The sequence below is a fragment of the Peromyscus californicus genome, unplaced genomic scaffold (genome assembly GCF_007827085.1).
Source record: "Peromyscus californicus insignis strain IS unplaced genomic scaffold, ASM782708v3 Scaffold_20__1_contigs__length_68692818, whole genome shotgun sequence".
Taxonomy (NCBI): Eukaryota; Metazoa; Chordata; class Mammalia; order Rodentia; family Cricetidae; genus Peromyscus; species Peromyscus californicus.
The window spans coordinates 53,740,731-53,767,643 of NW_026294503.1; the positions used below are offsets into that span (position 1 = coordinate 53,740,731).

Here is a 26,913-nt window from a genome sequence, read left to right on the forward strand (position 1 = left end):
CTGCCAGGCAGAAGCTGAGCCACTGAATATTCAAATTTGGGATGAGAGTACCAAGCCTTGTTGTCTTCCTCAGTCCCCTTAGGTGGCGAACCTGAGGTGTAAGTAGTGAAATGACAAAGCTAAAAGAGTATTACCTTCTGGAAGGAAGTGGGTAGACTCTAAGATACAAGGGCTCTCATGATATATGAAAAGATCATTAAGTAGGTCTCATTGAAACCAGAAATTCACAGGCTGGGCATTGTGATTTCATTCTTTAATCCCAGCACTTGAGAGGCAGAGGCAAGTGGATCTATGTGAGTTCAAAGCCAATCTGATATATATAGTGAGTTCCAGGCCAGCCAGGATATATACAGTGCATACCTTTAATCCTAGCACTGGGGAGGCAGAGATAGGTGGGCATTTGTGAGTTCTAGGCCAGCCAGAGCTACATAGTGAGACCTTGTCTCAAAAAAAGAAAAGGGCCGGGCGGTGGTGGCGCACGCCTTTAATCCCAGCACTCGGGAGGCAGAGCCAGGCGGATCGCTGTGAGTTCGAGGCCAGCCTGGTCTCCAAAGCGAGTTCCAGGAAAGGCGCAAAGCTACACAGAGAAACCCTGTCTCGAAAAACCAAAAAAAAAAAAAAAAAAAGAAAAGGGCCTGGGCAGTGGTGGAACATGCCTTTAATCTCAGCACTAGGGATGCAGAGACAGAGGCAGAGGCAGGCAGATCTCTGAGTTCGAGGCCAGCCTGGTCTACAGAGTCAGTTCGAAGACAGCCAGGGCTACAAAGAGAAACCCTGTCACGAAAAACCAAAACAAAAACCAAAACCAACCAACCAACTAACCAAACTCTTAGAAGTTAAGATTAGGGAAGCAATCATTAAGACTAAAATGGCCAGCCACAGATCCTCATGAGTATTTATAATATACTGATCTGACACAAAACTGGTGTCCAAAACGTACAAGAAATACCTGCAAACCAAGATCTGGAGTATCATGGATCTAAGAAAGAGAGATTGGTAGCACTCACAGAATGGTCCAAGTGGCAAGGCCAACACCAGTTGTGTGGCAGATGGGGTGAATCCCAGCTGGTAAGCCTGAACTATATCTTCTAAAACTAAATGTTGTACCCATCTATGACACGTGATTTTACTTTTAGGTATTTAGGTATTCGCCAATAAACGTGAGTTTATCTGAAAGGCAAGTGCAGGAATCCACTTGGATAAAGAGCTTTCCCCCTCTACTACCAGAACAGTTTCCCAGGACCAACACTATCTGATTTTCACAGTCCTCAGAAATCCCAGGACCCCAGGAGGCAGCAGAATCTGGGCCTCCTCCTCTATCCCCAAATCCCTATGCCTGCTCCTTTGAATAGGGCTGACTGCAAATGCGGAATGCAAATGGTACGGACTGTTTTCTTCTTTGTGATCTTCATCGGGCAAAGTGGAAGACAGCTTCTTCCTTTCGCCATTCTCCATGCTCGCCTCGAGTAGCTGGTTCCTTTGGCCCCCAGCCCCTGCTGACAAGGGTGGAGAGGTCAGACATACCCAGGGAAGCAAGGGTGGGGTTCTGAGGCCCGTGGTGTGGGAGGGTGGTCTGGGAGGGAGGTCTGGGGTAAGGGGACATGTCATGAGCTGGAGGCTTGGGGGTGAGAAGTCAAATGGAAAGACGGGCCAGTGGGGGAAAGGTCTGAGAGTGAGATGGGTAAATTAGAGTAGAGGACAGCTCAGGGTTAAGGAAGGAAAGCCCGGGGTTGAAGAGAGAGGTTTGGGGCAGAGTTAGGGAGGTCTGAGTGGGAGAACCAGTCAGGGGTGGAACACGAGTCTGGAGCTAAGAAGGGGAGGTCAAGGTAGGGAGACAGGTCAGAAATTGGGACACAGGTTTAGGGTCGAAGGGGAGGCAGTTACGGAGTTTGGAGGGAGGTGGGAAGGTGAAGGAAAGAAGGTTGAAAAGGCAGGGTGGGGTGAAAGCGGACAGGTGTCAGGGTATAAGGCTGGGAAAGTTTGGCGGTTCTAAGGAGCGAAGCCTGGGGATTCCAATCGGAGGGGGGCGGGGCGGGGTTCGGAACGCGGGGTGGGAGGGGGACCTGGGCGCTAGCGAGGACGGGCCTGGCGTGTCTGAGGGCAAACAGTGCTCACCTGGGACCCGCCCTGAAGCGCGTGCTGCTCTGCAGGAGCCACGAGCCTCTCGGCTGGGCGTCTTGTGGTCGCCCCGGGCAACGGCCCCTGGCTGCGCGGCGCATTGTGCAGACCCATGGCGCTGGTGGCCTGGCTTGCGGCGTCCTGAGTGGCGCCCTACTCGGGGTGTGGGGCTTCGCGGACGCACAGGCAGTAGGGGCTGCAGACGGCTGCGCACGTGGGGAGGCCGATGGCTGCGGCGCGCAGTCGATACCCGAGGAGCGGACTGAGTCCGGACACCGTTGCTGGCACTCACATTGAGCTTTGGTTCTGGATCTAGTCCCATGCTGCGGTCCGAGGAATGGCCAGTGCCGTGGCGGGGACGGGGGCGGGGACTAAGGCTCCTGACAGTGCGGGCCCGGGCCATGCATCAGGGTTAGCTCTCAAGTGCCCGCTATCCCCGCCAGGGTCATGAGTTCCCGCTCCACATCTCCCACGCACCTGTCAGGGTCACACAGACAACCCTAGCACTCAGACTACACCAAGTCACAAAGACCAGGGAGTCACACCCTGCCCCACCCTCGACTTCCTCCCTCCTGGCTCCCTTGCTGTTCACAAGACGCCTCCACATAGGTCAGAGGTGGAGATGGAGTCCCAGGGTCCTTCCAGGCAGGTGTTCTCCCCAGTCCCTTTGCCAGCTGAGAGTGTCTCCTCGAGGTCAGGGTGGCTGTGGTACCTAGGTTCATTAGTGGGGTACCTATGCTGTGCACTCGGTGTTCCCAGGCTGTCCCCTTCCCTACAGTCACTCACTGCCTTAACAGGTCAGTTCCTGTCTTTGTCCAGTTCCCTATGTGGCACTTTGGGCTGTGTTAAGGAAGGCCCATCCATCCATCCATCCATCCATCCATCCATCCATCCATCCATCCATCCATCCAAGTCGTCATTGTTTTGGGTTTTGTTTTTGCTTTTTGAGACGGGGTTTCTCCGTGTAGTTTTGGTGCCTGTCCTGGATCTCGCTCGCTCTGTAGCCCAGGCTGGCCTCGAACTCACAGAGATCCGCCTGGCTCTGCCTCCCGAGTGCTGGGATTAAAGGTGTGCGCCACCGCCACCCAGCATTGTCACTGTTTTAAAGCCTAAACTTCAGATCATTTTCATTTGGTTTAAAGCAGTGGATCATGACCCCCTTGCAGGAGTCACATATCAAATATTCTGCATACCAGATATCTACATTATGAGTCATAACAGTAACAAAATTACAGTTATGAAGTAGCAGTGAAATAATATTATGGTGGGGGTCACCATAACATGAGGAACTTTATTGAAGGGTCGTGGCATTAGGGTGAGAACTGCTGGATCAAAGGCATCTTTATTTCATAGGTCTTGCTCTCAGGTGTAGGAGGCTTCTTCCTGACTGGTGATCCAGGCTTTACTCACCATACACATCAAAAAATAAATTAAAAATGGCTTTCCACTCTAAGGTCCTACTTCTCATCCCTGGTTTTTGGTTTGTTTGTTTTCTTTCTTTCTTTCTTTTCGGAAGCATTTAACAGGCTATGACCACATTTGCATGTTAGCATTTATTGCCCAAGCATATTAAACTATACCAAACAAAAGTATACAAGAGACACTTTTTAGACCCCATTTATATGAGTTGTTTTTTAAGCTCTCTAAAATTAGAAAGTGCAAGCCAGCAGCAACCCCCCCCCCCCTGCCCCATTCTGGTCCTGAATGTTCAAGTCTCCCGTCTCCTCACAGATGGCTTACCATCCCAGTTTCCCCTTGGCTCCCTCCCTACCCAACAACGTGCAGCAGAGCTGCAGCAGGCCCAAAGCCTAGAGGGCTCTGCACATATGCAGGCCCCAGCCCTCTGGAGCTGCAGAGGATGAAGATGGGACAGGGACTCCCCAAGGCTGGAGATGGAGCTGCTTTGCTTGGTACTTTCTACCTTCCAGGTGCCTTACTAGGTGTTTCTCTGACTAAAAATAACAACTGCACTTTGCATGAATCCTGGCATTTAGTAAGAAGTATAGAAAGGTTTTCATTATCTCCCTGACCCTGGCAGCTCTTTAGGGGCACAAAATGCACCTCTCATCTTTCCATTAGCCTCCTTGGAACTGATACACCCCAGCTCAGTAAAGGAACATTGCCGCTCACCTCCCGGAGGAGGAACAAAACAGATTCCGTGAAAGCACTGGCAGGGAAGCAGTTCCTAAAACGGTTCTGTTTTACAAGGGACCCAACTTACTGTGGATTCCTCGGTGCTCTCGTCAGTTGAGAGAATCCCGGTGATCTCTGGGGTTTGGGGGGTGGTATACAAACCATCTGTTGGCCATGATTTTCACCAAAGCCAATGTGACTCTCACAGTCAAACTATGCCCACACTGCGGCAAGCATGCGGAGGCAGGGGAATGCCCTGAGGCCAAAACATCAGCCCCTATGTGTGCGTAAGGATCAAATCAGGGAGTGAAGAGGGCTGGAGAACAAGGATGACCTAGGCCAGCAGGGTCACCTGGGAAGAACAGAACTGACCCTCCCGACGGGGCGCAACCTTCAACGTTTGCCCGTTCCAAAGTTGAACTACTACAGGAAGCGAAAACCACGTTGCAGCCTGGCCGGCCCTCACAGGAGGGAAAGAGTGTGTTAGAAAGCAGTTGTTGCAGGACAGTTAGCGTCTGTACGGTTGAACATGCCGGAGGTCAGACAGACACCAAGACTCGGGCTCCTTATCCTGTAGTCACTGGGCCATCTGTACCACCACAGCCCTCCAGGCTTTCTCCTTGTCAAACTCCTTCAGGGGGCTTCTGGCCACCTGTGATAAGAGACAAGGACAGTGTTACCTCATCGGGGCCGGACCTGGAAGGAAGGCAAATTCAGCTCAGTCTGTGCAGCATCTTGGGTTCTTGGAGGCAAGCTTCTACACTTGTGAAAGAACTGAGGGGAGAGGACGCTAGAGAAGGGACAGACCATCTTAGAAATGCCCGCATATCCTTCCAGAGCGTCGGCAGGTGTCAAATGGGCATGCAACTGGCAGCAAAAGAAGTGGACAACTGAGGCCGAGACATGCCTCCAGACACGAGAAAGGGTAACTCTAGCTTGCACACTTATTCAGAGCTCCAAAGATGGATACTTCTGGAATCTGGCAACAACAATTTATTCACCTGGCTCTAGGGCCTGCTAGTCAGGACACGGACCTGCCAGGCAGGACCTGCCTGGACATCTCCTTGGGCACAGAACAACCAGGTACTTTGTGGTCACTTCCTTGATGGCAGTGGGTAAGTTTGTCCAAGAAGACCCTACAGGGACAGATTGGCTCAGGGAGCAGGCCCAACCTGTTGTGGGGGCATCAGAACTTAGGATGGGGTTTGGGGGTAGGGAGAGTCTCGTTCAGATAAGTGTGGACTGGCTACTCCCCGCCCACTGGTCACTGGAATGTCTAGATGCAGGAGCTCCACATGCCAGGCAGGGGCAGCCCTCCCCTGCAGAGCATGGCATCTTCTGTGGGAGTCTAGGAAAGGCTTTCTCTGTGTCTGTGAAAGCACAGCGGGAAGCCCTATGGCCATGGCATTTTTTCATGAATGGGTTTGTGCTCATTTTTAAAAAATAACCTAGTTCAAACTTTATTTCTCCATGATTTTTCTTGGGTGTTTAAAACCGCAAATAAAGGAAAAACAACACAAAACATCACAACAAATACTGAAGGACATCCATTTCTCTGAGGACCCAGGATAGGGCATCCTGGGAAGGCAGACCACTCACCTCCCCTGCTGGGCGCTCCTGGGGACAGGCCTGGGTGTCCCAGGATGCAGCCTGTAGCCGGGCGTTGACCTTGAAGCTCACACATTGGATGGCTGTGCCAGTGTTGAGGCCTCCCTGAAGCAATAGCACCAGCAGCAAGAGCAGGAGCAGCACATCATAGGACTACAATGAAAGATCAAGACGTGAGCAGGTCCACAGGCAGACTCCTGCCAGTTTTCCCCAAGACGTGAGCAGGTCCGCAGGCAGACTCTTGCCAATTCTTCCCTGTCTAAGGCTTCCACAGAGTCAGAACCACTTGACCATTGAGCCCTGGAAATCCAAACATGCTTTCTTTTTTCAGTACTCTGAACCAGAACATTCCAGTTCAATCAATTCCGCTAGCTTGCATTTTACAAGTGAGCATAAGAAGGACCCAGGCTGTGTTCCTTCCACCCCTCCAATCCAACAACTATAGGCAGGTTAAGATCATGTGGGACTCCTGTGGCTCATGCTGAAGATGTGCAAAGGGCAGGAGAGGCCAAAAATGTCAATTATATATCTGCAGGAAACACACTCCTGATAGTGGAATTGGCTCTGAAGAGCCTTTGGCTGAAGGAAAGTCATGGGCCCAGACCTACCAGCAAAGAGACCTGAACACCAGATGCTGGTGAGGGAGAGGCAATAAGAGAGAACAAGAAGACAGGGCAAGAGTCCTTGTCCTGAGTCCAGGGGCCAGAGGCAATAAAATGCACTTCATATAGCAAGGGTGCTTCAGAAATATCCACAAAGCAACCAGATGGATGGCTTTCAGCACCATCCCACAGAAACACAGAGCAACTAAATGTTAACCCATAAAGGACATAGTGCTGACTGGCATGATGATGTGAGTCCATGATCCCAGCACTCAGGAGGCCTGGGCAGGAGGATCTCAAGTTCAAGGCTGACCCTGTCTCAAAAATTAAAATATAAATTCATGCATAAATGCAAAAGCTACGTGTGTCCCAAAAAGAGGAGTTTTCCTGTCTGGAAGGGAAGGAAGCAGATATGCAGCCTCTGCCATTAGTACAGGGCAGTCCCAGTACACAGCAAGAGGATGGAACAGACGGCGGCATATGAGGAGAGGACCTTGCAGGCAGGAGCACAGTCCATGAGAAAGTGTGTCAAAGGACTGAGGGAAACAAGGACTTTTATGCAAATGTGGCTTCAACAAGGGAAGCATCTTGAAAAAGATGAAATTGGTGATCCATGGCTTTGCCATGCTCTGGAAAAATCGTGCTAGAAAGCTCTCTGGTGAGGACTTAAGGGTCCAGACATATCTGCTATCTCTAGAGTCCCTCTTCCAGGTGCTCATCCTCAAATCCACATGACATGTGCATAAAGGCTGGTCATCAGCAGCTAGTCATAACAGCAAACGGCTGGAAATAACCCAGTTCCCATCACCAGGGACTTGTCAGGCCAATGGGGCAACATTTGATCAGATTAATGAGAGAGTGCAGAGGAGTTCTGATCCCTCTGGGTGTTTACCAAACACTAAGGTAAATTATTGAGTTAAATAATGACCCCTAGGGCTGGAGAGATGGCTCAGCCGTTAAAGGCTAGGCTCACAACCAAAAATAATGACCCCTAACACAAGGCAGTGGTGATGCATGCCTTTAATCCCAGCACTCAGGAAGCAGAAGCTAGAGGATCTCGGTGAGTTTGAGGCCAGCCTGGTCTACAGAGTGAGTTCCAGGACAGCCAAGGCTACACAGAGAAGCCCCGTCTCAGAAAATAAAAACAAAACAAAATGACTCCCAATACAGAATAGTGATTAGAATGCCCAACCTGCTTCGAGGGGAAAGAGAGAAAATTATAACGGTGTGGTAGCTGGCAAGTAGTAGGTTGGCACCCCTGCTCCTCAATTAACCCTTTGTACAGCTTTATAAATGTAAATGTTATTTTGAAAATATCATTAAAATGTAAAATGAAACAAACCCTAATGTTGACTGTATCCAGAATCCACTGGACTTAACCACTTACCAAATCAAAATCATATACAGAAAAGGGATTTTGTCACACAGCATGAGGGTCACTCTTTAGTGGGATTAATATTAAACACACACACACACACACACACACACACACACACACAGAAGGTGGGCTATTGGTAGCAATGTTGGTTTCTTGTAATTGTGGGTCATTTTATGTGTCTATTATAAGACAAAAATTACGTAGAAAGGCTATTAAATGTTACCAGAAACATCATGTTTGAAGTAGGAGAAAGAGATGAAAACATCAAGTAAAAGAACTTCTGGGGAAAAAATAAGCAGAGAATGTTCAACTTGAATTGGAAACAATACAAAAGCATATCTGTAAACATACAGTTCTTCCCAGCTCTGTTCAATGAAAGGACTCAGAAGAGAGCCCTGTGCAGAGGGAGCACACAGAGGCAGATTCTGAGCTCTGTGTCCTGTTCCTATCTGGGTCAAGGTCATGAGCCTAGGCTGTCTTCAGTGGCCACCTAGAAAGACTGATTGGTCATCATAGGAGCACTCACCTGGCAGGTGCCCTCTGGACGCATCTGGGTCAAGTTCATCATAGAAAGCAGAATGTTAACACTACTCTAAAAATACTAGAGGCCTAGAGAGTCCTCAGTGGTGTTCAACAAAAACCAAAGCTCTCTGTCTGTCTTGCAATATGCTAGCATAAGAATGGCAGAGAAATGAGAAACCAGGCCCTCACCTTTTCTTCACCTACCAGGAAAAGATCAGCCATCAGCATCAGCCCATAGGGGAGGTGCTGGGGACAGAGCTGGAGGTACATAGAGCCCGAGCCTGACACCACAATGATTTTCACCTCAACAGGGCCCTTGTGCTCCTCAGGAGCATTGGCAACAGATGAATAGGTGGGGCCACACTCCAGGCAGCATCAGGGGATAAGGTTTCCCTGAACTGAACAGACCAAAGTGCAAGACATCCTGCTCTAAAACAGTCATGAAGATCAATATGGGCTGAATGTTACACAATATCATACAATAATGTTGACCATCTTAGACCTGACAATGGGACTTGGATATGTAGGGGACTGTTCTTACTTTGGGACCATCTAATTGTGAAAGGGTGAAGGGTTGAGTTATCAAAGTTTGACACTCATCCCAGATGAGTGTGACATTCATGTCATCATCAGTGTAAGTACGTGTGAGTGCAAGGGGGAGCTGCTGAAGCATCTCACTGGTGCTGCACTGCCCTTTCCTCATAATATGCTCATGGGAGGAAATCACTTATCCTGGAAACAAACAAATGCCAAGCATCTAAGATGTAAATCCAGCTGCATGCGCTTGAGCCTGAGGTCCTGAAATGTGCTGAGGGTCCCCAGAGGAGTCTCACTTGGTGATATCCTATGTGAAAGCTACGAAGTCAGAACACTTCCAATCTTCAGATCTATCTATGAACTTAATGCAAGTCTGACTGAGATCCCAGTGGGTTGTAACATGATGACTGGACTTGAGATGCGCATGGGTGCTCAGAAGACAGAGGAAAGCCACAGTCATGATGAAGGAAGTAGGGGCCTATTATAGGGCCGAGCTAAGATAGGCAGGGAGGGGGAAAAAAACAAAAGCCAAAAAAAAAAACCCAAAACAAAAAACAAACCCAAAGCAGTGGGCAGAAACCAGAGCAGAGCTGCCTAGCAGCCGGTCGGGGACAGAACCAACATGGAGAAAGAAAATCCTACCCCACTCCACACACACCCCACCCCACCCAGAGCAAACTGGGCAAAGCCACTTTGTTCAGGTGGGTGCCCATTTGTCCTGGCCACTGCCATCTCCTCAGACTCTATCGGTGAGTGGCTCTGTTTCCAAAGAGTCTCAAAGGAGAATGGATACATACTTTGATGGCTGGTGGGTAATCTTTAAAAATCTCCACGATTCTCATCACGCTGAAGGACAGATATCCAGAGGCAGTGAACAGCAGCGGGGATGTAAGGCTGCTGATGGCAATCAGCACCTCCACCTGGCAGAGAAACAGATGCGGTTGGGTAGCAGGTGTGGCCAGCATTACCTGCCTGGGAATTTGTGAGGCTGGACCACTATATGGCTCCGGACAAACTCTGCTCACTCACTCAGTGCTGTGTATGACATGTGAGGTTTTGAATTTCACATGCGACTGTCTGATCTGATGAAAAATCAGCTCTTGTGTGCTATTCACGTCTCCCACTCTTCTGAGATCTGTTCTAACCTCCCCCATGGATCAGGGCCTTACAACCCAGCACGGACACTCATTTGCACAACAGTTAGGCTGCTACCAGCTAACCAGCCCCACAGGAGGCAGGATGAAGCTAATGAACTGGTCTTTTCCTTCACCCCTTGCTCAGCAACAGGAATTTCTGGCTTCCAAACCTAAAATGCTTATGTCCTGTTTCCAGAGATAGGGTAGCCGGGCCCCTGGGGCTCCAGGACAGTTGTGGATCCTCTCCAGGGCAGTGGTGCCTGCCCTGGTCCTTCCCACTGGCCCCTGAGAGCCTCTCCTTCTCAGCCCCTGTTCAGCCACACCCAAAGTGTGACCCATGGCACCATAGAAGGGCTGGGGCTCACCTACCAGACACTTGCTGGGACACTCTGCTGTCACATGGCTGGCAATGGCACTTGGAAAACACTGGGGAAAGAAGAGGAAATCTTAGAGACGGCTGTGCAAGAAGACAACTCCTCGTCCCTTATTCCTGCTCTGATGACATTCGCCCTTCTATCTAGTAGAAGGAAAGTCAGGGCTGCCACAAGTGGCCCAGGCTCAGGGTAGCATCTCACGGGTTTAGTAGCTTCTTGTTTCTCAACTATTTAAACATTTAAGACTCCTGTAGAAACGCTGCAAAAATGACAAAGTGACATTCCAAGTGTCCAAGTCCCCTGGAATGACCTTGCTGACGCCTGTCTGTCATGTCTGTGCTCTGTGTTCTCTGGCTTCAGCCTGGTCACTTGACTATATGCTACATACTTGGGCAGCGCAGGGCAACATGGTCAAGTGTGGATCTATCTGCAGCACTCTCTAGTGGTACCAAAAGCAATATGAAGAGAAATCTCAGCTTTGTGATCTAGGACCCAAACCAGGGTCTCCTTGTTCCTCCTTATTATTCTCTATTCATAGGGATCTCCCTTAACCTCTGGCACCTTCACGGACTTTTCTGGGACATGGACCCGAGCTGCACACAAGCTTTTTTTGGGTTAGGTGGGTACCTCTTCAAGATAAGACAGGAAGGTCTGCATATCCTGGGCTGGGGAAGCTGCAGGGCTCTTCCTTTGGAGACCAAAATGTCTTTTCCAAACTCCAGGCCAACAAGGATAGCAGAGATGTCAGGGAGGTTAATGAGCCCTTTGGCCATCTTTCTGAGCCATTGCCCCAGGAGTTCCAAGGACCCTAAACAGCCTGAGGAGCTCCTGAACTGTCTCCCAGCTCAAAAGTTCTTATCCATATAAATAAATGCAACGGAAATGCCCATGCCCCAGGACAGCAGTACTGGCCCCAGGATACCTAGACTTGGATACACCAAGAAGGGGTCTGCACTTGTCAAGGACCCTAGTGAAAAGTGAGTGGAGACGGGAGATGAGCTGACTAGAGAGGCTGAGGTGGCTGCACATGCATGAGCAGGGCCTGAAGCAGATGTGCCAACACAGGAGTCTCTTTTGAGGGTGGCATTTCCAAAACTGCCCTCTGGCTACAGCGGGAGCAGGTGTGGAAGTAAGAATAAAGGATACTAAGCAACCAGTCAGGAAGCAACTGGAGTGGCCATAACACGCCAACAAGCCGGGGTAGGGCTCTTGCCTTCAGCCATGTAGACCCAAGGATAGGCTTCAGCCTCATCCCCATCCCAGACCACTGTCTACAGCCTTGGTCTCTCTGACCATCTTCTAGCCAGTACTCAGATAAATAGCACTGGCTCACTACCACTCCAGGAATTCTCCTTCCCCTCAAATCCTAGGCCTTCTTTCTTGGGTCCTCATATCCATTTCAAAGCTGCTTCTGCCCTGGAGAAGTGAGGTCATGCTGCACAGAGCTACAGCTGGTCAGGACCAAGGGTCAACATTGGGTAGGACCTGGGATATCTTGCTAGGAAGGACAAGGGGGCATTCTAGAAGATAGGTCCTGGAAGAGGATGGGTCTGAGGGAAGGTCAGGTTCATGGTTTCACTCTGGGAACAGGAGTGAGTAGTCTCTGTCCCCAAGAAGCTCAGCGTGTAATTAATTCCCCAGCCATCTCTACACTGCAGACCACACAGATGAGATTATCCCTTAGTTTGATATTCCTCGGAGAACATCAGGTTCAGGGTGCCCCCTGAACATGTAAGAGAGCTCTGCAGTGGCCCACTCCTGTCTCTTCCAGAGAACAACTTTCACAGACAGCTTTGCCCGTGTCTCCAGGGCTCTCCTAGAATGAACACATAGATAGCCAAGGCTAAAGCTCACTGAGGTGATCGATCACAGGCGCCTTGGGTCCCTAGAAGGGAGGTGAACCATAGCTTTAGTGGGCATTTGCCTCCCCATGGCTGAACAGAAAGATTAAGGAGGTATACTTATTTTTTTCTGCCAGCTTGACACAAGTTCATCTAAGAAGAGGAAACCTCAATTTAGAAAATTCCTCCATCATTTGGCATGGAGGCAAGTCCATGAGGTGTTTTTTTCATTAATAATTGATGTAGGCGAGCCAAAGCCATTATGTTACTATCCCTGGGCAGGTGGTCCTGGGTTATATAAAGCAGGCTGAGCAAGGCATGGTATATAAGTCAGTAATCAATGTTCCTCCTTGGCCTCTGCATTAGTTCCTGCCTCAGGTTCCTGCTTGAAGTTTCCTGCCCTTAATTCCTCCAATGATGGACTGTGACATGGAAGTGTAAGCCAAATAAACCCTCTCTTCCCCAAGCTGCTTTCAGTTATATTGCTTTGTCATAACAGTAGAAAGCAAGCTAGAACAGAAGGCAAGCAGCCAAGCCAAGGATGGATCCTCTGGGCAGCTTCAGAACCCACTTCCGGCTCAGAAGCCCATGGATGAGGTGAAGGAAGCGCATCACACCTGTTCACTTCTCTAAGATGGGAAGAGAAGTGAATCTAAAGATCCACCTAGCCAGAGAAGCAGAACGGGACAAACCAGGGGCCAATGGCAGGTCACTAGTGGCATGGTACAAAATGACTACTTTAGTCAGCATCTGGAAACACAAGCCATAATGGATACTGGTTTCAGAGTAGATGTGAAATGCGAGATGTGTAGAAATAATGAGCTCTAGGCAGACTGTTCTGAGGAGTATCATGAGCCCAAAATGAGCCTTGGCTGCATCTGAACCCAGCACATTGGTAAGACACTCAACAATACTAAATCACATGGGCAAACTTGGAATGCTTTAAAATGGCAAAAGGATCATGTTTAAAAGAGTGGCCAAGTGTCACACATTTCCCACATAGTTACACTTGTGCTAAATGTTTACCATAGCAGCATTTAATGTAAAACAACTGGATTTCTTAGAAAAATATGAAGGTAATATAAGAGTAGCAGTTAAGATAAAATTTCATGCAACTACATTTAATCCTTGGTTCCCAGATTCTTAGGGGGGCTCTCCTTTATGCTCTCCTATCTGAATGTTATCAACATTGTGTTTAAAAAAAAAACAAACCAGCCGTGTAGGGTCTGAGGAGGGAACCTTAAAACTGGCTGCAACTATGTCCAGCTAGCTACATCCATAGACAAGGTTCCCAGCCAGGAAGTACTTACAGCCACTAGAATCCAAAAGAATGTCACTGAAAGATGTGGGCCCGAGACAGCTTCATCTACATTTAGAGCAATCACTCCCCCAAGGACAGCAGAGACACCAGCAATTACTTCTACCACCTAGGGGAAAAAAATGACACAGTCACCTTGCTAGGCCACCACACCAATAGTCTGCCCCCATGGTGAGAGAAGAGCTACCCTGGAAGTCTCGGAATGCAGTGTATAGATACAAGACCTCCCCAGAACAGGCTGTGGGCTCAGTAGGTGCTCTTCTTTGACATGGAGAAACCACTAGAGAAGGCCAAAGAGGTGGATGGTGGAGGGAGCTGCCACCTGACCCACAGTGAGGCTCATGGGCAGAACTGAGCCTGAGGAGGATGAACATGGAGTTGCCGCACTCATTAGAACCACCAGCCCAATATAGTGTGCTCATGTGGTAATACAACGTGGGAGGCTGAGTCAGGAGGGTTGATAGTTCAGTGCAAACCGAAGCTATATAGCTAGACCCTGCGTCAAAACAAGAGAAAGAAGAGGGAGGTGTTTCTTACAGAGTAGGATTTTAGGACCCGAGCAGGAAAAGTCACTTCATCCAGAATGTTGGTGCCATCCGAGATGGAACCCTAGGAAGAAGGAAATCCTCATGGAGCCATAGAATGCTGGGTACGGGTGCTGGTTGCCATGGGCAGGAGTATACTTCTAAAAGCCTCAATGTCACAGCCCTTCAATCTGGAGGAACATTTCCCCTTGCATGTGGACATGTCCAGTCACCACAACTGGAGCTTACCAACATGTTTGCAAGAGCTGGCCTTCCAGGGACAGTCCCAAAGACGGTACAGGATGGGAAGGACACGGGGGAGGCAGTGGTGCTGTACCATCACCCCCAGGCTCAGCCAGCAGTCCCCCAACCCATAGCTGTCCCCTCCCACTCATGGCCTCCTGCAGCCAGGCCCAGCTCAGGGGCATGAGGAGGAGACCCACCTTCTTCTTCTTGCAGGACTCCTCACTGGACCGTGCCGAGATGATCACTGTGGCTGCCATGAGGAGCTCCAACAGCAGGAGCAGGATGAGGTTGAAATTAATCTGCAGAGGAAACACGGGCCTCAGCCACACTAGTCCTTTCCCCCAGAAAGCTACCATCCCCCTTCAGTTGGCTAATCCAGCTCTGCTCTCCTTGTCATAGGCCTGAGTAAGCCATGGGCAACATACCGCCTCTCATTTGTAGGGGTCTTGTTTTTAGTTTGATTTCTCTCTTTCAATCTCTCTCTCTGAACATGGTTAAACTTTGTGATATTTAAATTTCTTAATTAAATGTATTCATTGGGGGTGGGGGCACCAGTCAAAGCATTCATGTGGAGGTCAGAGGACAACTTGCAGGAGCCAGTTTTTGTTTTTTTTTTTTTTTCCACCTCTGGGTCCTGGGGATTGAGGTCTTCAGGCTTGGCAGCAAGCACCTGTATCTGCTAAACCATATCATTGGCCCCAGGTTCTTGTTTTTAAAACTACTCTTAGTGAATGGCTATGCAAAGACATGCCATAGGCCACTGGGCCTGGAAGCCAAAGTTCTCTATAGAAGTCACACTTGGGCTGGAAATCTCTCACCATGACTGAATAACTAGAACTTCATGGTTGTGGAGAATTGGCATGTGGCTGATAAAGAGCCCAGATCACCTGGGCCTGTCTTTAGTCCCTGAACAACCACTCACTATTAATATCTGTATCTGACCTAACGTCTCTGTGAGTCCTAGGGAAAACATTTGGAATGTGTACTTAAAAGACCTCTAGCTTCCAATACCATAAAGCTAAATATGTTATAACATCTGCAAGGTATAAAAGTGACTCCCCGCTCCCTCATCACTTGCCTACCTGATGTCCACACCAGTGTATCTGGCAAATGCATTGACTTAGGACTTTCATTTTTTCTGGGTCTATAAAGGTTCATGTAACAGCAGAATACGTCATTCATGGTAACCTGAGTTTGTTTTCCTAGGTCTTGGTTACTTTTATCGTGCTTACGATAAACTACTTTTTATCCCCTTTGGAGCAAAACTGCCTCTTATATTAAGCCCTCGAGCTGCATCTTCCTCCCCATTCTAAGCACACACAAAACACCAATGTTCACAGCATGTTCAGCTCCATGCACAGTTTCTAGAAACTGCAAATACAAGGCTTGGAGGGTGACAGAACCACTTTGAGGCCAACTGTGTCAGCAGTTAGGAAAATGTTCACACTTGCAGAGCACACATCTAGCATGTACAAGGCTTGGAATTTGCTCCTTGTCCCTACAAATAAATAAATAACAAGTAAATATTTAACTGATATGGACACTCACTATACAGTACTAGGACCTGGACTTGAGGTCCCCTGTATGTTAAATACGTACTCTACCACTGAACTATACCCATAGCCCTCTTTTGAAATAGTCTCACTAAGTTGCCAAGGTTGGACTTGAACTAACTCTGTAGCCCAGTCTAGTCTAGAACTCACAGTCCTCCTGTCTCAGCCTCCCAAGTTGTGGGGATTATAGTTGTGTGCTATACATGTGGTTTTGAAAATAAATTTGTAAGAGAAAGACTATACAGTAATATTTGACTAACAACATCAGAATATACAAAGTAATGACAGACGTACAGGAAGAAATAGATAAGCCAACAACTGTAGGCAAGGAATTGAACATACTTTTCTCAGGAACTGACTGATCAAAAGCACAAACACATAAACACTCTTATCCAGCAGGGACTAGTGGTATACACCTAATTCAGTACTTGGGAGGCCGAGACAGGCAGAGCTCTGGTCTACACATCAAGTTCCAGATCAACCAGGGTTACATAGTGAGACAAAACAAAGCAAGCAACACATACACACACACACACACACACACACACACACACACACACACACACACAACCAGAAATGTGTTACAATAACCACATACTTCATTTTGTGTGTGTGTGTGTGTGTGTGTGTGTGTGTGTGTGTGTGTGTGTGTGTGTTCTGATGCTTGGCATGTGGCCAGGCTGATCCTGGACAGTCTTGATTTTCCTAGGGATGCCTAATGACTACAGTTGGCAAACAACAGTGTATACAACCTCCCCACCCCATACACCCCCTAACTATCTACCTGCCTGTCACCCCAGGGCAGGATCCAGGCAACTAGCCTGGAGTCCAGCACCCTTGGAAACTATTCAGGCTGGAGGGTCGTCTGTCTCTCCCGTCTGACCTGTCCTTTTCTGTGGAGGCCACAATGGAGATGCTAGCCTATCTCCCCTTCACTACCTCTGCTTGTACATTGCCCTGGTGCTCCCCTGGTGGCTCTGATGGTGTGGGTGTCCCCTCCTCTGGAATCTGTGAGCAATAACCGTCTTTTCAATGGTAAGTGTCTCCTGACCTGCTGTCTTCACCATATCTAGATAGTAATAAAGCCAACATTTAAAAAACAAATGCAATTCTCTGTGTAATAAAACAGATTGTTCATTCTTTGATAACTACTCTAGAACATTAAGAAAAATCCATTTTACCACACAGTGAGCCTTGATAAAAGTCAAAGAATCAAGTCACTCGGCCTATGTATTCATGTTGTCACATAATGATATCAGAAATCAATAATATGTGGATGGTATTTAAAAATAATTCCATGTGCCTGCTTCATTGGGATCCTGACAGTGAACAGTCAGGACACTCAGAAGAGGGTGGCAACTCAGTGACAGATAATTCATGGAAGTGTGTTCTTGGACAAGAGGAGCCTGCGGTGGTCAGAGCAGATTCTCTCAGGGACTGCAGCTTCTCCAGGGAGCTCCAAGCAGAGTAACTGAAACGGAAAACCACCTGCCTTGTAGACCCAGCCCTGCCAGACCAATGAGGACAGAGCCGGAGAAAAATGTTAGCTCCTCTGTAAGTCCCAGCCATCTCTGGGGCCAGGCTAGAGAGTACTTATAGACAAGCACAGCTTAAACCCCTCCCCCAGATCTTCAGGGGCAAGGAGAGCCAAACAGCAACGAAAACGAGAATTTTTATCAAACTAGGGCCGACCAAAGCAGAGCTGAGGCAAAAGCCTGTAACCAAGTGCATGACCAGACTTGACAACAGGTGAAGTTGGAGAAACTGAGGTTCTGAAGTCAGGGGCAGAGTTGACACAGGTGTGAGAAGTCTTCAAGGGAGATACAAAGTCTTAACAAGTGCAGAGCTGTTCGGGCAAAAGGATGTCAAGTGCAGGTCTGGGAGGGTTTTGAAGTGGGTCAGTTTCAAGGGTTAAGGGTCAGTCTGAGGTGGGCTGGCGTGGTTAGCAGAAGAGACTTATGCTTACTCTGGAACACAGGGATGAGGGCTGGAGTTTTTCCCTGTGGCAGTGAGTGAGTCTTGGTGAGTCTCATGACAAGTGACAAAGTGACTGGTCACTGTGCCTGCCACACTTCGGTCTTGGGGTGCTCCTTCTTTTATAGGCCCAGGTTCCATCTAGTAGGATGGAAAAGCTCACATGCCTGGTGTTTCTGATATATTCCAGGTGTCATTTACCATTTGCCAATTTGTACATCTTGGCAAATGGTGGGTTTTCTTATTTGTGTAAACAAGATGTAGATTGAGCTGTTCTTTCTTGTCACTTCCACTCAAAATGGAGTAACTCGGGTCAAGGCTGCTGTTTAATCAGATGGGAATAATCCGAGGCTAGGCACTGCCTCAAAGTGATTATTTCATATAATGCAGATTAACTAAGAACAAGCTGCTTCACCATCCAAAAGCAAGTTAAGTGCAGCTGTTTTCAATGCGCTGGACATGAGCATCACCACCTTGAAGCAGACACACAGGAGACTCTCGTGAGATCTGCCCTATTAACTTTCCCTCTGAGCCTCCCCGACCCCACAATTATATAAGAAGTCACCCCTGCTCCTGTAAGTAACACCAATGAGCTCATTGGTTCACCAAGAGCTGGGCTTGTTTCTTGGGCCTGTAGATGTATTTCTCTATCTGGGGTAAATAGATGATTCTTCATGTGCCTTTTGGAAACGTCATGTGAACTTGTCCAGTCTGGTGGTAGAATCCTAGAGAGCTTCTGGCCTTTAGACTATGTTGGAATCCCCAAAAAGTAGGTTCTAATATGAGCAAAGGAATGCCTCAGTAATGGGACAGATGGACTCACCAGTGCAATTTAGGGCAAACAGACAAAAGGCAAAGGCTTCTCTGTTCTACATCTCTTACGTGGGTTACTACCAGAAGGTGTGGCCCAGGTTTAGAATAGGTCTTCCCACCTCAAATAATCCAATCAAGAAAAACCCCTCACAGCTGTCCCCAGCTGCTTGGGTTTTTGTTGGTTCCAGATGTACTCAAGTTGACAACCAAGATTAGTCATCATACCAACCCATGAGGAGATGGGTAGAGAGCAAGAACAGCTGAGCCCTACCACCAGGTAATAGCAGCCAAAGGTTTCCCAGCCCTTAGTCGGGAGCAGAGGATCTGGGGAAGGGCTCACAGGACAGTGTGGCATAACTCTTGGATGGAACCATGTTCCTGAACATCTGTCCACTTCATGGCTATTTCACCCCTCATGTGGATGTCCTTGAACAAGACATAGTTTCTGAGCAGGACTGGGCCAAATACTGGGTTCCTCAGGTTCCACCTACCCCAGGCAGCTCTTACTCTTGGCTTAATAATCACCAGGCCTCCACGTGGTCTGGGCCCTGGAGGGCCTAGTTACGTATGGAGTCTGACGCCTAGCGCGGTTGGGACTGAAGTTCTGCAGATGTAAGCATCAGGTGAGGCTGGGGCTGCTGGTCCACTGCCAGTGCTCTTAACTGCTGAGCCGCCACTCCAGCCCCTCATGCCTGCTTCTTAGCCATGGGTGCCAGCGTTTCTCCAGGGTTGGCACTTGGGATGACGCAATGTCTTCATTTTAAGAAGATACATACGAGTACCAAATACGAGTTCTCCAAAAGGGCCTGCAGCTGTCATCAGAGGGTCTCTCTGGGCATGTGCTGAGCTACCTGGCTGTGTGGTTTCCTCCTTCTCCTCAGGCACCAATATCTCTTGGGGATCCTAGTGTGTTGAAGGCGTCCTCTATCACTTCTGCATCTCCTGCTCCCACCCTCAGGGCACGCCTGTGCTTGGGAGAGAGCAGTCTCTCAGAGCTGCACCCACACAGCTCAAGTCTTCATCTGTGGGGCAGGTGAGGGGTCCATCGGAATAATTCAGTTCAGTGCTTGCGGTACCCCAGATCACAGCCTGAAGCCCCCAATACCATATGACTCTGGGCTAACTGACTACGATGGTTCCTGTACCCCATGCCCAGCCTACCCTTTTACTAGGATTGCTTTCCAGCACTTTGGCTGTGGGAGGACGTGTCCCCACCTGTCCCTGAGGGATCCTTTTCCTTCTTTGTGCGCCCCTGAGCCAGGACCTATGCAGACTTTGGAGAGGAGCCTCTCCCTGTAACCTGCATTGCCTCATGGTCTCACCCTCTATTTGTTCTGGACGTATATGTGTCATTCACCCTCTTCTGGAGGCACCAGGTACACACATGGTACACAGACATATGTGCAGATCAAATACCCAACACATAAAAAGATATGTGCCATAGTTTTTAATCTCTTGTTAGACATATTCCCAGGAATTTTATGTGATTCATTTGGTTGGTTATGGTTTTGTGTTTTGTTTTTGTTTTGTTGTTGCTGTTGTTTCTTGAAACATGGTCTCCTATAGCCCAGAATGTCTTCAAACTTAACTATATAGCCAAGGCTGACCTTGAAGTTCTGATTTTCCTCCTTCCATCTCCTAAGGGCTGGGATAACAGGCATGTGTTAACATAACCAGCTCTACACATTTAACTCTATAAGGCATCTGTATTTAGAGAATAGTTTCAACTTTTGTGACACAATTAAAGTTTTATATTTATTTTTCATACCCAGCAACTTACTACATGCACTCAATAATCACAGCATCCAGCCAGCCTTCTATACACAGCAGCCTGTGTGTTCCTAGAACAAGTCTAGATAGGGCATCCTTATTTCTGGTGAGATTTTTTTTTTCTTATTGAGTATCACAATTTATGTAATCTTTTCTCACTTTTCTCAGTAGTAAGAAATTAGAGGATGCCTTACAAACAATATCATAGATGGGATAAAGTACAGCAGTATGTTGCTATTTGTTTAATATGTGTGGTAATGGGCTAAAATGCAAAGCACTGCACATATTAGAAGCACATGCTCTGTCCCTGAGCTGCATCCCAGGCCTGTTGCCATTGGGAAATAGACACTGAAATGTCATTTATCAGCAGATTTGCCCAAAGAAATACACTCAGAATCTAGTAGAGATGTCAGTTTCCTTCAGAAGCACAGGCAAAAATCCTCAACACACACCAGCAAGATCAATACATTTCCAGTGACTCTCTAACCAGAGCTTACCCCTGCTCAGTGGGAGCAGCATTTGACATCAGTGGGAAGACATGACTCAGGTAAAAACATCAAATCCATTGTGACCCACATCCCCTTCCAGTGACTCACGTTTATTGCTGACGGATTCAGGATCAGTTTACATCCAAACCAGATTAGACACGTCGTGGTAACAGCGAATGTGGAAACAAACAATATCTGAAAGTTGGGAATCTAGAAAACAAAGCAGGAGACATTTCCTTCGTTTAAAAATACCAAAGAAATCAAGACAACACCTGCTTTCCACAGCTCAGTACTGTGGGGTCCCCAAGTCTGCAGAGGAGGCGTCGCTGAAGGCTTAACTTACCGCACTGACGTTTCTCCTCCCAACAGCGAAGCTCACAATTGCTGAGGGGATGCACTGAAAAGGAACCAGAACCTGGGTGAGCCACGAGTCCACCTGAGTCTTGTGCCCTGGACATGGTGTCAACCTTGAAACAGAGCATTGCAGGCCAGGTGTAGCTCAGAGTTAGGGCTCTTGCCTACGGTGCTATAGACCTTGGGTTTTACCTCCAGCTCAGCATATAATTAAGACAGCCACAATGTTTAAGCCTGTACAGTGATTTGAGTCATGCTGGCAAACCATCATCATCAGTCTACCCAATACAAGGAGCTCTCTCAATCCTGAAAGTCCCTTGATATTACAAAGTAACTTAATTTAAACAGTATGTAGGAGGAAGGGCCTCACCAGTTCCTACCCCTAGCTGAGGAACTATTGATAGTTGATGACTGCTGGGGAGGGAAAGACAGGTGAGTTTTTGTTTGTTTGTTTGTTTTGTTTTTGTGACATGGTCCCTGGTGGGTTGACTCAGCCCAAATTGGACTCAGTGGGTTAGTAAAAAGAAAAATGAAATGAAGTTGTGAGGGGGAGGAGAGAGGTCAGACATAGATCTGAGAGAATAGGGAAGGAGTGGAGGTAGTATATGGTCCAAGTACATTGTATGTGTGTGTATGAAATCCTCAAAGAATTGATAAAAATGTTATATTTCAAAAGTTAAAGCTGGGTGGTGGTGGCGCACGCCTTTAATCCCAGCACTGGGGAGGCAGAGGCAGGCGGATCTCTGTGAGTTCGAGGCCAGCCTGGTCTACAGAGCGAGATCCAGGAAAGGCACAAAACTACACAGAGAAACCCTGTCTTGAAAAACCAAAACAAACAAAAAAGTTAATTTAAAATAGCATTTAGTTGGATGGGGGTGGAAGTCATACTACAACTTGCTATTGTTGAACAACTGCCCAGAAGGAAAGAGTATCTGTGTGACCAGAAGTGTCCCCTTGCACTTAGGGGTCCTACTATCTCAGAGGCTGTCATCCAGGCCATGTCTGACCCTACTGTTGTGACTCCAAAGCCAGATCAAGACCCAGGGGAGGAGGTTAGTGAGGGTGTCAGGGGAGCTGGCGGTGGGTCAGCCTGGGTCTGGTCGGCCATGTGGGGTCAATCGTGTGGGCGATGGGACCCTAGTCCCCTAGAGGAACAGCAGATGGGACCTAAGAGGGGAGGGGCTCACGGGACAAAGGCCAATGGGAATGTCTATGTAGGACACAGAGTGGGTGATATGGGAGAGAAAGGAAACTTGTGTTGAGGTCTGAGGTAGGGCTTGGGACCCACTCAGGTAACCCAAAGGCCAAACACCAGCCTCTGGGAAGACAGCTGCCGGGGTGGAACATGGCAGGAGAGAGTGTTCCCCGCCTTTGAGACTGAGGGATCAGTGTGGAGCAATGTGGGACAGGATCACACTGATCCTGCTCCCATGAGGAGGACACGGTAGACATATCCAGAGAGGAAGTGGCAGGGAGGGGTCCACATTCTTTCAAAGAGTTTTATTATAAAGGTACAAAGAGGCTTGTGACAGCATGTGAACATGGCTGAGGTGTGGGGCTGAAAGAAACTGGTGCCATTTCTTCCTTCTTTTTTAAAAGAATGGTTTATTGTATGTTGTGTGGGGGGTGTTTTGTCTGCATGTGTGCTTGTGTACTACATGTGTGCCTGGTGTTCACAGAGATCAGCAAAGGGCATTGGGTCCCCTGGGACTGGTTACAGATGGTTATACGCCATCACGGGTGATGGGGACTGAACCCTGGTCTTGTGCAAGAGTAGAAAGTGCTTTTAACTGCTGAGTTCCATGTGTCCTTTGTCTTTTAAGATAACTCAGGCCACTGATGGGAGCAGTGTCCTGTGGGAGGGGTAGGGGATCCTGGCAGAGGTTAGGGAAGAAAAGGCTCCCAGGAACCTTGACCTGTGCTGGCCAGTCACCAGCTGAATAGGGAAAGGCATAGTGAGTGAACGTGGGGATCCAGGACCTCAAAGGACCATAGATTGTGTGGTGGTTTGAAAGAAAATGGCCCCCAAAGGAAGTGGCACTATTAGGAAGTGTAGCTTTGTTGGGGTAGGTGTGGCCTTGTTGGAGGAAATATATCATTGTGAGGGTGGGCTTTGAGCTCTCCTATGCTCAAGCTACACTCAGTGTAGAGACAGTTCACTTCCTGTTGCCTGTGGATCCAGATGTAGAACTCTCAGCTCCTTCTCCAGCACCATGTCTGCCTGCACACCACCGGCCATGATGATAATGGACTAAACCTCTGAAACTGTAAGCCACCCCAATTAAAAGTTTTCCTTTATAAGAGTTGTCATGGTCATGATATCTCTTTACAGCATAGAAACCCTAAGACAGGGTGGTTCTGAGGAGGTCCCTATAGTCCAGCTACCACACACTGACCCAGAGAGGATATTGTGCTCTGTGCTAGAGTTGGCCAGACTCTGGGGAGGCAGGAGACATAGAGCCTGGGGGTGTTAGTGGCTCTCTCCTTCCCTCCTGTGAGGACAGTATCTGGCAATGCATGAGATTCTAGAAACATGGCATCAGAATTTGGGAGGAACAGGGGTGCAGTCTCCTTAGGGGCACCCAAGTCAGCAGGGGCAGGAGGACACCACAATATACCAGGATCAAAAGTGCTGTTGCCCACACAGGGGTCAGACCTGGTAAGTTTCAAAACTACTGAAACTAGTCACATGAGTAGTTAACAGAAACCTATAAACCCCAGATCACAGAGGCTCGAACCCATAATGGGAGAATTAGGGTGCTGGTGTAGCTGAGGAGCATGCTTACGGAGCCTGCTGCACAGCGCAAATAATCCATCTCGGAGGGAAACACGTTCCCCAAGTAGAGCGAAAACCCAGAGGTCACAAGGAGGCAGCTCTGCAAAAGAGCGACATAGATTCAGGTTATAACTGGCTCTGTGTGATGATGACAGCAACGTAATTGTTCCCATATTAACCAACACCCTCCCATATTTATTTTGCCTATGTCTGGGTCCTGTATGACTGCAACTCCTCCTGGCAGAACCAGTGTAACCCAAGGAAGGGACCTCCCCTTTCCCACCTCTGGTGCCAGAGCAGAAATTGCTACACTGGTTTCTTTGGGGGGTGGGGTGGGGGCGGGGAGTAATATCTGGGGATTTAGGATCCAATCCCAGGTCCAGGCTCAGAGCCTGTAAAACAAGTGCCCTATTGCTTCTGCAGAAACTGATCCAAGCTGGAATCTGGGGAAAGTTTTGGGATGTTGAAAGGGAGAAGTCCCCGTCTATATGTAGCCTCTCAGACTAGGGCTGCAGAAACTCAGCTCCAGCCATAGAGAAAAGTGTGCAATGACTTGGTTCTCAGCTCCTGTGCACACTCAGGGCCAAAGGACATTGTAAGCACCCAGGTTATCTGCAAGACTGTGTACACATGTCCTGCGGCCCCATATGGCACTGCCCCACCCTGGTCTAGCTTGGATCTGCTCTCTAGCTACACCCAACTTAGTCCTCTCGATGCTCCCCCATCGTCCCTATGGTCCTTATGGCTGCTGTAACCCTCCCTACTCCATAGTCCTGACCCTAGCCTTGGCCACAGCCCTTGTCATTCACTCCACAGAGCCACCCTGAAATATGAGATGGCCTCCAACCTCCATAGACCATTCATGTACAGGAGTACAGGGTCATGCCAGCCACGTGATTGGTGACTTGTGGGCTCAGGGTAAGTATGGTTTAGGGGCATATCCCTCCCCCACACCCAGCAGATCTTAAGAAAAGTAAACGATAGGACACAAACAAAAGAAGTATGTCAGCACTCAAGAGGCACCCCTCCGACATGGGAGCTGCTCCTGCCTGACCCACCTGAGACAGATCGAGGCCCAGTCTCTATAGATCATGGCCAGTACTGGAAGGACATGGTGTCTGCTGTCCTCTGAAATGGTGTTGAGCTACTCACCCCCATCAACACAGAGAATACCCATGTCTTGTAGCTGAAGCACGGGGGTAACCTCTTGGACAACTGCAGGTCCTTCGGCTTTGAGTCAGGTGTGTAGCTGCCTGGGTCCTGTCGTCCAGTCTCCTGCCGACCTCTCTCCAGTGTGGGCATCCGGTCATAGCCCAACTCCTCCCGGAACTGCCCCTCCCGTGTCATGGCATTGGAGACAGGCATGCCACTGAGGGTGACACACAGCCAAGCTGAGACTCATGAACAGATTTAGACCACCATTCATTCCCTCCTAGGCAATGAAATCATCATGGACAGTTTTGACAACTGAAAACCCTCCAGTCACAATGGGTCATTTTCAAGGAATTGCTTTAAAAATTCTCTTTTGAGACAAAATATCACAGATATTAAAATATTGAGGTGCGGCTCAAGCTGGCCTTAAACTACTGCACAAGTACACATTACCATGTCTGCCTTAAGCAAACCCTTTCTTACACAAAGAAATATGCTCACACAATGAGGCTATGAACTTAAGAAATAAGCGCTCAATTCTCAAAGTGAATAAAATCACCCAAACCCATCTGGATTCAGATGAAGTCATTTAGACTTCATCTGAGTCTTCAGATATAGGACATTCCAACTTTCACTAGGAACTTTATGAGTCCCAAACAGAGGGGGAGTCCACCCATTCCACCCAAAGTGGTAACCTGAGACTACAAAAGATGTACCTACTTTGCAGCTTAATGTCTTCATGCTTACCTCTGCTGTTGTCCGGCTGTTGGGAGAGCTGGCCTCTGGGTGATGGACTTCCAGCAAGAACTATTCATAAGGGGGACAAAAGCTCAGCCAGACCGCACTTCAGCCAGGGGCAGGCACACGGCTTCCTGAATTTCAATGAGGAGATTAAGGGAGTGGAGCCTAGAAATGTCCGCCTTGGTCGCCTGAACACAGGCTTGGGGCTTTCCTAACACAAGGAGGACGGGAAGAGCCCCTGGTCCCCTGCATACTGACAGGAGGGTGTCTTGGAAAGAGAAGTACTGCTAAGAACCGAGTCCAGCACTGGGGGTGGATCCTGACGAGCCTTGGGCCTGGAACAGAAAACTACTCCAAGGTCACACATCATACATCTTTTTAAGCCGTCTTTGTTTCCCATTATCACACGATGGAAATCTCCTTTGTCAGGCCACGTAAACCTTTATGTTCTCGATTTGGCAAGGCTGGCCCCTGAACTGCTGGAAATTCCGCCATGGGTTCCCATGGTAGCCCCAAGGATTGGCAAGAACGGTCCCACTGCACCCTTTATTTCTGCTCACTGGGCAGAGAAAAGGGACATGAATGTGCTTCATTTGCCTGGAGACACTGGCACCCTCGCAATTACAGCAACAATTTCTTTGTGTGCATTTCGCATTTCGAAAAGGCTCAGCCCAGAGTACTTGGAAAAAACAGGCCCTTGAACAGCAGAACCACATGCAGTCTGGGCTCAGTCACTGGTTTCTCATCAGGGCTGTTCAGTTATCTTAGCTTTTCAACCAAACAAGAAGGATTAGAAACAGTTTACCCAGGGCTGGAGAGACAGCTCAAAGGTGAAAAGCACTGGCTGCTCTTGCAGAGGATCGTGGGTTCAATTCCCAGCATCCACATGGTAGCTTACAACTCCAGCACCTACCTGGCATCTCACAACCGTCTATAACTCTAGTTCCAGGGGATC

General features: G+C 48.5%; 2 protein-coding genes across 5 annotated transcripts in view; both read right to left on the bottom strand.

Annotated features, from left to right (window-relative positions):
* Ttll8 (tubulin tyrosine ligase like 8) overlaps positions 1–2,634 on the bottom strand; it is a 65,617-nt gene extending 62,983 nt beyond the window's left edge. Inside the window, exons 1-2 of one of the 3 annotated variants that reach the window (XM_052748603.1) lie at positions 2,116–2,595; positions 1,389–1,496 (exon numbers count right to left, since the gene is read on the bottom strand). In XM_052748603.1, the coding sequence (XP_052604563.1) occupies positions 1,389–1,496; positions 2,116–2,521 (514 nt within the window). In that variant the 5' untranslated portion in view covers positions 2,522–2,595. Of the gene's footprint in view, positions 1–1,388; positions 1,497–2,115 lie in introns of all 3 variants that reach the window. The other 2 variants (XM_052748602.1, XM_052748601.1) reach the window with 2 other exon arrangements.
* Positions 2,635–3,652: 1,018 nt separating this feature from the next.
* Mlc1 (modulator of VRAC current 1) lies at positions 3,653–26,175 on the bottom strand. Of its 2 annotated transcripts, XM_052748614.1 has the most exons (12): positions 25,965–26,160; positions 25,218–25,434; positions 24,076–24,165; positions 21,279–21,332; positions 21,044–21,145; positions 14,535–14,636; positions 14,105–14,176; positions 13,560–13,676; positions 10,404–10,460; positions 9,696–9,818; positions 5,851–6,012; positions 3,653–4,903 (listed from the first exon to the last, which is right to left on the bottom strand). In XM_052748614.1, exons 1-12 carry the CDS (start codon positions 26,030–26,032, stop codon positions 4,829–4,831), a joined length of 1,239 nt encoding a protein of 412 aa, XP_052604574.1. In that variant the 5' UTR covers positions 26,033–26,160; the 3' UTR covers positions 3,653–4,828. The 2 variants fall into 2 exon arrangements, with proteins under 2 accessions (XP_052604574.1, XP_052604575.1); XM_052748615.1 differs by lacking the exon at positions 24,076–24,165 and having other exon boundaries at positions 25,965–26,175.
* Between the last annotated feature and the right edge of the window lie 738 nt (positions 26,176–26,913).